At 60.8% G+C, this 10,842-nt stretch overlaps 2 protein-coding genes across 2 annotated transcripts; both read right to left on the reverse strand.

Annotated features, from left to right (window-relative positions):
- Window positions 1–2,219: 2,219 nt before the first annotated feature.
- Window positions 2,220–3,353, reverse strand: LSCM1_06107 (uncharacterized protein; the record flags this gene model as incomplete). The annotated part of the gene is made up of 1 exon (XM_067323539.1): window positions 2,220–3,353. One exon carries the CDS (start codon window positions 3,351–3,353, stop codon window positions 2,220–2,222), a length of 1,134 nt encoding a protein of 377 aa, XP_067178644.1.
- Window positions 3,354–8,654: 5,301 nt separating this feature from the next.
- LSCM1_06108 (uncharacterized protein) lies at window positions 8,655–9,563 on the reverse strand (the record flags this gene model as incomplete). Its single annotated transcript, XM_067323540.1, has 1 exon — window positions 8,655–9,563. One exon carries the CDS (start codon window positions 9,561–9,563, stop codon window positions 8,655–8,657), a length of 909 nt encoding a protein of 302 aa, XP_067178645.1.
- Window positions 9,564–10,842: the final 1,279 nt, after the last annotated feature.

The following is a 10,842-nucleotide window of genomic DNA, read 5'->3' on the forward strand; positions in this document are numbered from 1 at the left end:
CCCCCTTCTAGTAGCGACAGTTTTTTCTTGCCTCGCGCCTCTATGCAATCTGTTTCGGTCGCCCACGGTGTGGAAAGATCGCACTCTACGTCAGGGACGATATCGTGGAGCCCTACCGGCACCTAACGACACGAGCACGAACAGCGAGGCTGTGGTGATGCGCGCATGTGTGCCGATCGTGGGCGAGGTGCAGCGCCTCGCTGCCCTGCTGCGTCCGTGACCCCGTGCCCCAGTGCTTTCTCCTCGCCGTCGGTCTGTCGCCCCTCTTTTACTTCTCCGCCTTCGCCGACCACCCGAGATGGTTGTGCTCGAAGAGTGTGCCGGCGCTTGAAAGGGCGGGGAGAAGCTAGGCAAGGAGCGATGGAGCGGGGGGAGGGGACGGAGGCGCGGATCTATGTGCAAGCAGGTTTATGTGAAGTCGCACGGGCTTTGCCTTTTTTGGGGGGGTTCCTCCCCGTCGCTTCGCACACCGAAGCGGAGCGCAGCCTTTGTCTAGGAGCCTCCCCGCCGCGGCGACGGCAGGCGAAGCCACACGGAAAGAAGCAGAGGTCGGTCACTCAGCAGCAATCTGAGACGGGAGAGAGGAATACGCAGACCCGCGGTGCACGCGCATACACGAGCGTCCTAAGGAGAATAAAGAGGAAGCGCTCGCGGACTCGCGCCCCAGCACGAAGCGGAACGGCAAGGCACCTTTGATATTTGCGCCAAGTCGAATGGGTCTATGTATGTCTAAGTGTGCGTTTGTGTGTGTGTGTGTGTGTCAGGGAGCCTTCAAATACGTCAGAGGGATGTTCTCACAGAGCGGACGCGGAGGGGCAGATATATAGATACAGATATCTAAGCGGCAGAGAGCCACTACAAAGGGAGGCGCGCGTACCACTGTCTCGGCTGCCTGTGCTTCGTCTCCTCCGATTTGCTAAGTTTTGTGCGTCGCTCAAGTTCGTCAAGCTAGCCGAGGCGAATCCTGTTCACGTGCACCGACGAACACTCGCACACAAGCACACACGTAACGGTGTGCAAGAGAGAGAGGGGAAGGTGCCACCACCACCACAAGGCGCGTGCCTTCTGCCCCGCCGCTCGTGGACGAGAGGGTGCGCACAAGCGGAAGAGGTGCGCTAGTATGTCGAGCGATGGGCAGCAGGAACGGTAGAGAAAGAGGGGGGCAGAGGTGTGTGTGGGATCTATGCCTGCATGTGTTTATATTCTTTAGTGTGAAAAGGGGGGCGTCAATGGCACGCGAAGCGTTAGGGTGGCCACTGAAGGAAGAGTAATTGATTATAAGCCCGTGTTTGTTAGCCTGTGTGTGTGCGTGTGTGTACAAGCCTCTCCCTGAAGCACTCGTATCGATTTCTATGGAGGTTGTGAAGGGATGGGAAGCGGGGCCTGAGGGGCCGAGTGTGCAGCTGTTGCGGTGTGTGGGGGGGAGCGAAAAGAGAGGGAGACAAGGAAAGCAGAAGCTGAGTGCGGGGAGACAGGAGCGGAAGGGGGGAAAGGGTGCACATACGCATGGGAGCGCTGTCAGGCGACGCAGAATTTGGGGTAGGCGGGAGGAAGAGGGTGTCCGTGCTGAGCTCAGGAAGAAGGCGGCGGCACCTTGCCGGTCGCTGGAGCGCACAGCCAACGCAGCTCGCTTTCCCTTCCGAGAATGCATCCCGTCGCAGTGGGTGTTGGAAAAGAGGGAGCGAAAAGGTGACCTCGAAGGGGGTGCTTACACGTGACGCTGCGATCGGTTTCACCACAAAAGACATCGGTACGGTACCGGCTCGCCGAGCGTCCGCAGAGCATCTACCGCTCCCGCTGCGGATGTGACAGCGGCACTTCTCCTTCGCCTTCCTCCAGGTTCGCTCCGGTTCAGGGGGAGAGGTAGTTGAGCCGCCCCTCGCTTGAAGCGCTAAGCTCCAGTGCTTTCGCGTGTGGTGTGTACGTCAGCAGGTGACTTCAGGCTCCCCGCAGCGGTCGGGGCGGGAAAAATGATGCGCGCAGGCTCCTGCTCGAACGTGAAGATGCAGCGCACCCCATCGGCGTCGATAGGGACAACAGATGATCGCAAACGCGCACACAAACACACGGGAGAAACAGAGGAAAGAGAGACGCGCTCCGCAGCTTCGCTGAAACGCCGGCGCCGAGGCTCGTCCGGTTAGCAGCAGCAGCAGCAGAGAGAGCAAACGTGAAATCGCGAAGGAAAACCTGCCGCACGTGGTGCGACGACCACGCAGGGGTCAGATACCGGCGTAACGCTTGGTCAGCCGACGCGCGCGTGCCCGCCGCAGCAGCGTCTTCGCCGCTTCCACTTGCATGGTCTCCTCGGCGGCCAGCATGCCTGCCTCGTCCTCGGCCTCGTGGTGGTGGTCACCGCCATCGCTCCCCTTCGCCGTGCCTGCGCCGCCCCGCTCCCGCTCTGGTGGCGTCGAATTCCTCCCCGCGTCGCCGAGTCCGCGGAACGCTCGCAAGCACCGCTCCTCCCACTTTGGCATGGTGTTCGAGCGAAAGGGATGGAGCCGCAGCAGGCGCCGCTTTCGGTTCGAGATGGCCCTCTCCTGCAGCGCCAGCTTTTCGATCTGGTCGCGCACAGCCGAGGAGAGGCCGATATGGCTGGACACGAGTGCGACGCGCTCCTTCTCCTTGGCGCCGTAAAGGCCGTCCGCCACGCACGTACAGACAGCATCGTAAATCAGCACCCGCGCAATAGAAGACGGAAACGCGGCGGCGGAGACGAAGGACATGATCGACTCTACTGCGGCTGCATCATCCTCGGCCTCTGTCGCGCGACTGCGCGCAGCAGCGGAACGAGAGCCAAGGCAAGCCAGCGGGCCGTCGCCTTCACCATCATAGGCGAGGTCTCCTATCGAGCCTCGGCAGCCCTCGTCGCTGCAGTCTTGTCGAGCGCGTCCCCCCGCCCTCCGCTCGCCGTGCGGAGATGTTGATGAGGATGCAGAGGGCCCTGCTTGCGTGGCTGCAGCAGCGGCGTAGCCGCTGCTGCACGACAGGAGCGCCAGTGTGGCCTGCTCCTCCGCCTCCTCCCCATCCGCTACTTCGAACTCGTCGTTGCCACCGGCGTACCGATCCATCGGGATGGCGTCGACAAACTGCAGCAGCTCCAGCTTGGTTAAATTGTCCTGGGACACCTTCGACGGCAGGAGGAGCTCGACGAGGCCATGGATGTAGCTCCCTTCGCGTGACGTGAGGCCACTCCCAGAGGCGCACAGCAAAAGCGTCTTGACGTAGACGTAGGGCATGTTGTACAAGCCCAAATTCGCACTGTACTTGGAGCCGTAGAGCGTCTCGACAAGAAAAGCGCACCCCACAACCGGGGTGTAGCGGCGACTGCGAGTCACCCGAGACCGCGCCAGCATCGAGCGCGAGTCACAAGCCTGCGGGGTCGAAAAGAATGGGACGACAGAGAAAGAGGAAGTGAGAAGGCGCAGAGGAGGGGTAAATCGGTAGCCACGCACATGCGCCGGTCACATACGCCGAAAGAAGAGCAGACGCACACACACAACTCTTCACACCGAGAAGAGCACAGAAACAAAGGGGGTGTCGTCTCCGGCAAGGAGAGCGCGAGAGCGGCAAAGGGAGGTGAAAAGAGAGAGAAAAGGCCCCGTCCTGAGATGTGCACTCCGCCTTTTTCCCTTGATAGCCCCGGGCGTGTATGTGCCTACTGCTTGGGTGAGCCCGCGGCTCTAGACTACTGGTGTCCGTCTGTATGAGGGGCAGAGGGTACGAGAGCGGTTACAACAGTAAAGGAAAGAAAAAGAGAGGCAAAGGCGCGCCAACTGTGAATAATGGCATCCTCTGCCTTTGCGCACCGTCACTGGCCGAGGTGGGAGGTGCCAGGCGGGTGGATGGGGGAGGGGGAAGAGAGACGAGGCGGAGAGGGAGAGAAGGGAGCAGTTGTGCCAAACAAGAGAGTGGGGCGGTGTGGAAAGGAGACAACCGGAGTGGACTACAGAGGCCGAAAGGGCCAACCACACGAGCGCCTCCTTCCCTCCCCCACGTGTGTGTGTGGGGGGGAGGGGGGCATTCCCCGCGCCACACACACACACACATGGGGGAGGGAAGGAGGCGCTCGTGTCGATACAGTGCACCCTCGTAGTCTGTCTCATCTCGAGGATGCAGCTCTGTGTACAAGCAGCTACAGGGAAGTGGGAGAGCGGAAGAGGCGCGGGAAGAAGCGACGGCGAGCGCCACTCTCACTCACTTTCCTCTTCGTCCCCCTCCCTGCCCCCCCGCCTCACCTACAAGGCCTGCAAGCACACGCCAAGCACGCACGCGAAACTTGTGAAGCACACCTCTCCAGCGCTTTCCCGGGTGAGAGTGCTTCTCTGGCACGGATGTACTTTTCGTTGCGTGTGCGTAAGCGGTGAAACGCTCCCAGAATGCAACTCTGGCCATCAGGTTCTTTTCCTGGGCCCCCTCTTCTGCCTTCGCAAGCGCGTTGTTGAGCGAACGAGGAGAAAGGCGTTTCGCCTGCGCTCATGCCCAGTGTCCACCGCTAGCGCTGCCCTCTCCCTGCCTCACGTCTCTCTCTCTCGCCGGCAACGCAGAGGAAGAGAATGGCGGGCGGGGATAGGGATGCGCGCTGTACATACGACCCCAGAAAGGTCTCGGGCTATTCGAGGAAAGAGACGGAAGCGCTCTAAGGCAGATGCACCACAGAGGAGGAAACGAAGGCAGCGTTCGTTGAACGGGGGAAGGCGATAGGACAGAAGGGAGAGATGGACAGCGGCACCGCTTCTCCTTCTCAAGCTTCTTCTCCACCGCTTACGGATGTGGTGTGACGGATGAAAGCGATGCGTGCCGCTTCTCACCTCGCCATCGTTGTTCGCCCTTGTCTGGCCTGCTCGAAGGACGGTATGCGCCTTTGCGTGTGTGCTGCGTGCATTCATACGGAGGTGGCAGAGCGTTATACCCCCCTCCCCGCGCGCGCGCCTCTGCTGCGCTCTCTCCCCTTCGCTCTCCTCAGCTCTTTTTTTCCGGCGTCGGCGAAAAAAGGAAACGGCAAAGGCATTCCTCTGAACGCTGAGGAGGAGCGGTGGAAGTTGAGGGGTGAGAGGTGAGAGGTGAGGAGTCCAATGGCGAAAGAACGATGGCAGGGAACGAATAGCAATGCACGTCTGCGCGGGTGCGTGCCTGTCCTCGCCACCGCACCCGAGCAAAGCTCAGGAAGCCCACAAGAGCACACACACAAACGTTTTCCTCCGCACACTCTCGACTCCCTCTCTCGGTTGCGCGTTCTCTGGCGTAGTCGCCCAATCCCTCTCTCATCACTGCCCACCCAGCACACCTCATATCCTGAGGCATTGCGGCCATCGAGTCCCCACACTCAGCACCTTTCCCCTGCACCCCGAGCCTCAGTACAGCAGCGGAGCTCAGACCGCTGCTGTACTGAGGGGTACTGAGTCGGAGAGTAAAGTATCCCTCGCGCTCTTCCCTCCCTCCATCCCCCTTCCTCGGCCTCGAGGGCTCAAGAAAGTGCCCGCTGAGTTCACCAGGTCACTGATGCAGAGAGGAGCCGAAGGACTGCCCTCTCGTTCCAAAAAGGGCCGGCCACCATGTCACGCCAGTCCTTTCCGAGGCAGTGCCTCCGCCACGGGTGCCTCCGAAACCGTTCAGTCCGTCTTACAGGTTGGGAGAAATGCGCAGTGGCGGGGCGGTCGGTTGCCACAGCGACGTGGACCTTTGAGAAAGAGTCACGCTTTCATCGAGGTTCTCGTGACGTGCAGCTGACCGGTTGGGACTCGCTGGGTGCGGGGGGGTGACTGGGCGCACAAAGAAGAGGCGTGCGCTGCAACGGCAGCAGAGCATCTCCTCCACTGGGGTCGAGTCGTCGAATCAGTCCTGCTGCGTAGCCCTCCATCGCCCCGTTTTGCTAGAAGAGGGCCTCGCCCCTTCTCGCCCTCGAGGCATCTGTTGAAGGATCACAAGGTCATAGACGATTTCTTTCGTCAGTGCGACTGCAGGAAGGGGGGAGGTGTCCCCATCATCTGCTCTCGAGCAATCACAGAAACAATGTGACGGACAGGTTTCGCCGATGGAGAGATGAATGGGAATGGGAGGAAAGGGGGTTTGTGCGCCGCCATCAGGGCCCCCACCCCACCCCACCCTGCCCACCTGGGCGAGCATACACCTCGGCGTCCCCCCACACACACTTGAAGGAGTGCGTGTGGGCCCAAACTCATTCTCGTGCGCATCATACATCGCGAAGGGTCATCAACGCCTCAGCCGTCCCTCTTGTTGTGCAGCTGGTGCTTGGAGAGCCACGAATCCCACAGCATTGCCAACACTTTCGCTGAGTTTCACGCACACGCCTGCGGTTTCTGTCGCGCTTCTTCGGCTACCAGAAGATGCGGGGGAGGGCGGCGCGCCATCTGCAACAGCCCTTCTCCGGATGCGGCGAAGAGGGGCTCTGCGTGGTGGAGAGCGCCAGCAAGTTCGCAGCTTCAATTCATTCTATCTTTTCGCTGACGGCACGGCAGACGCCCCCCCGACTCATCCAGGCCTCCGGCAAGCCGCTGATGACGCCAATCGAATGGTGTGTGCGGTGAGAGTGGTGCAGAAAGAAGGGTGCATCAACATCCGCTGCTTTGTGCATGATTGCCCGCCTCCCAGCCACACCCCACCGGGCGCCTGCGGGCCGAGCGCAGCGTATGTGCCGCTGATGGCGGACTCGCAAGACAACGCCGCTGCGCGCCTCCGCCTGAGAGCGGGGCGGCATGGCAGAAGGCATCGAGCTCGGCGCACAGAATATACCGCGCCACCATCCGAGCCTGGCGGATCGACAGCCGTGAGGGCCACGCAATTCGTGGCAAGCACTCCCCTATCGAATTGAGCCGTTGGTGTGCAAGCTGCTCAATTCGTCTGTGCCCTTCCGCTGCCGACGGTTCCTGTGATTGCATGAGGCTGATGGGTTCCGGCTGATCTGCACGCAACGGCAAGCCTATACGCGCACCGTGCAGTGCTGCGTGCTCGGACACGATGATCGGCGCTGCCCAACTCCTCCCTTCGGCTTTACCGGCGCATCCATCGCATCGCAACAGCGACTTTGGGCCCGGAGCCGCTGGGGTCGTGCGGCACCCCTGGGGCAGGTGCTCGAGTCCCCGGATGCGCTGGTTTCAAGTAGACGCCGAGGCCTTGTCCCATAGGCCGACCACAGAGCGATCGTGCGGTTCGATGGCGTCACAAGTGGTCAAGTGCTGCACCATGCAGTTACCTGCGTCGAGTGAACTCTTCAGTTGGTTGGAGAGAAGAACAGGGACTGGCCCAGCATCACTGCCATGGGCAGTTAAGTCGTCCTCTGAGAAGAGCGACTCGTGAAACCGTCCCCTAGCTCTGGGCAAGCTGCGGGCATGGCTACGCTGCTGTTAGCGTGCCCCAACCCCCAAACGTGCTGTAGCCCTGATCGAGATCTGCGTTTGGGGGTATACTCACCACTGGTGCGTGCGCATGCGTGTCTCCGCCCTGAGATGAGTAGCAGTCCTCCTCCCCTCCCCCCGCCCAAAGAAAACACCCTCAATGCCTTCCTCAGGTAGCCATGGCGCTGAGAGGGCCGATATCGAGAAAGGCCTTTCCCTGTTCCCTGCTTTCAGTCTCTCTACGCGCCGTGTGCGCGCATGCGTTCGCCTTCCGTTCACATATGCACACCTCTCCTCCTCACAGCGGAGGAGTGCAAGACGGCACAGGCATGGTGGCTGTCACGGAGTCTCTCACTCTCGCGCTCTCCCCCCTCTGCCACGACGTACTCGCCCGTGATTGCCTCTTGTTCCTCTTTCCGGGAGGGCGTCCGGTCACGAGGAAGAGAGCTGTCGACCAAACTCTTTGTACCGGTAGCCGGCGTGTTCCGCACTCTTGAAGGGGCGCGGTGGTGGTGGCGGTGGCGTGCTTTACCGAGAGAAAGAGGGTGGGGGAGGGGAGGGGAGAGTGCACCTGGTCGCTGAAACGTTCTCTACGTCAAGAAAAAGTGGGGAGGATAGACGCAAGAGATCCTCTGCAGGTACGATGGGGCCACTGCTCCACCATGAGGCTGTGCATCTCACAGCCCTGTCCCCGCGCCCCTCCCCCTTGAATCGTTCTTTGTGTGTGTGGGGGGGGAAGGGGGGGCAGCCGCTACTTGCCACTCTGTAAAGGCCCCAGCAGCGCTGTCATCTTGCGTTGGCTCTCGTCACCCGCTGAGATTCGAACACAAGGGGATGGGTGGGTACCTGAAGGGGAGGACCCCCTCCCCCTACGCCAAGCCGTTACCATGGCGTGAGCACTTTCGTCTCCTGCCGAGACCTGCACGTGAGTCTGTATGCTTCAGAGGGGGTAAGCTGAAGAGAAGAGCGCCTATACACACAAACTTCGCTTCAGACGCAGCACGTGACAGAGAGTCATCCACGAGACAGTGGGTACGCAGAGCGAGAGAGAGAGCGGTGAAGGAAGAGTGGGGAGGAGGGGGGAGAGTGGGCGACGCACTCGGCCAGTCCAGCCACATATTGACGAGAAAAAAAAGCGAAAGCATAAAGTGCCAAGGGGTAAGAGAGGGGGGAGGGGCCATGCCGTTGCTCTGTGTGTGTGTGTGTGTGCGCGCGCGCACGCGTAGGATAGGCGACGCCCTCCCACCAGGCGACTCTCTCTTCTCAAGGATGTGAGAGCGACGTCCGGCGGAGCGCACCGCCTTAATCCAGCCTCTTGGGCTCGGTGGTGACCGAGGACTTGTTGTCGTCCCGGTGCTCGGCAGCTGTCTCACTCAATCTTACACCCGACATCCGGTGCAGCGTCATCTCCGTCCCAGCACTTCGAAAGCGGCTCCACGGAGGAGTCTCGACAACGTCGAGCATCGTGACAAATTCGCGGTAGCAGGCGACGACGCTGTCAAGGAAGATGTCCGTCGTCGAGCTGCAGAATTCCTGCGCCGCAACCATAACCTCCTCGTAGCGTCGATTGAAGGTCTCTAGATCTGCCATGAAGCTCCCTTCCTTGGTGTTGCGGTCGCTGACAGCCTTTGCGTAGCCCTTGTTTTCAGAGAGGTCTTTCCCCTTGTTCGCCGCCTCGCTCTCGTACCGCGACACCGCCTTGGTAGCATTACTGAAGCGCATCATGCTGCCCTTCGTCCTCTTACCCAGCGCGAGAACCTGCTCCGTCTCGGACAGCAGCTTCTCCAGCTGGTTCGTGAGCCGTTCGTGAATATCGTTGCGGAAGGTGGCGCAAACGCCCGCTTTGAGGTCGTCCATGGCGTCACAGAAGCTCTGAAAGCCGATGAAAGATTCATTGGCGAGCTGACGATCGATCACGTTGCGGCTCGAAGGGCCCCGCTCTCCGCCCTCCGCCTCTCGAAGGCAGCGCGTGCTGCTTCCACCAGCACCGCCGTTTTTCAGGCAGGCGCACAGGCTCAAGTAGCCAGTTCCGACGCCACGGAGGTGCTGCGGGGTGGACTCCATGTGCGCGACAGCATCGGCGACGTTCCTCTTGAGATCCTTGCACGATGTCTTCAGCCTTTTCAGAACACCGCATCGGTACTGGAACTCGCTGTTGATGCCCCTGCCTTCCTCCCTGGAGCTGGTAATAATACTAACCCTGTTGCCCATGCTGGCGGCCTTGTGGGTACGTGTGTGTGTGTGTGTGTGCCTCTGTAACCTGAAGAAGAAGCGTGCGAATTGCGAAGAAGAGTGAAAGTTCGGTCCCATATTCTACTAGTGCATCTTCTTCCCTGAAGCACGGAGAAAGCGGCGCTCTGCCACCGACCCTCTCACGCAGGGCGCGATGGCGGGCGCGAAGCAGCGGGTAGACACGCGCTACAGTAATGCGCTGCATCACCACCACCACCACCACCCATCGCCTCAGCGTGCCTTGATGCTTTTGTTCTACATGCCCGCCGCACAGGCCGCCCCGCAGCCGCTGCCTGTCATGCCGGCCGCCACCTCGTGCATCCTCCCCCCTCTCCCCTTCCCCCACACCAGCAGGCAGCGTGAGGGCCGGGCAGCACCACAAGTGGCTCGAGCATTGGCAGGAATGAGAAGAGGGAGAGGGGGCCGAGCCCTCGACATGCGCGCCGAGGCGCCCCCCTCTCCCCTGCCATCAGGGCGCGGCAGAGAATTTTTTAAAAAGCAACGGAAGCAGTGGTATGAAGTGAGAAGCGAATAGAGAGAGCGTAGCCGCGGAAAGCGCTGGCTACGCTGTAGGGACAGTTCGAGGCGCCAGATGCATCATAGGTGCTGTGAGAGCATGCGATCGGGTATGTGCGTGTGAGCACGTGCAGCGACGCGTCCATCGGTGTCGTGAGTGCGCGAGAAGGGGGGTCCGGAGCGCAGCGTCAATGCGGCCCGTTCATGATGCGTGAGGGGCATGTGAAGTGTGAAAAAAAAAAGAAACGCCGCATGTGGAACGTGCGCAGGAAAGGGAAGGGCAGAAACAGAGAGGGATTAGCGGTGCTTCAGAGTAAGTTTGGAAGGTGCCCACGCCTCACCCCCCGCTCGGCGTGGAAAAGTCTTTCATCTCTATGCGGGGATGAGAGGAGGCAGCACGTCATGACTGTCGCGCACTCAAGCATTGGCTGGGCATAAAAGCGCGCACACTCGTCTCTCTGCGCCGCCTCCTTCCACCACGAGCAGTCACCGCCACTCTGAGGCGCCCTCCTGCACCTGGAGAGTGGAGAGAAAGGGGAGACTGAGAACAGAGATGAGATGCGCGCTCACAAGCTTCCTCCACAGCCGTTTCGCAAGCAGCCGTGCTGCAGTGCTACCATGAAAAATGAGGGAGGAAGTAGAGTAGACGCGGTGCGTTGAGCCGGGCAATGCAGGTGCCCTCAAAGCCACGCGCCCCCGTTTAATCATGTCTTTCTCTTTGCCTTTAGGCTGCACAGCAGCC

This window comes from Leishmania martiniquensis, chromosome 23 (assembly GCF_017916325.1).
Source record: "Leishmania martiniquensis isolate LSCM1 chromosome 23, whole genome shotgun sequence".
Taxonomy (NCBI): Eukaryota; Euglenozoa; class Kinetoplastea; order Trypanosomatida; family Trypanosomatidae; genus Leishmania; species Leishmania martiniquensis.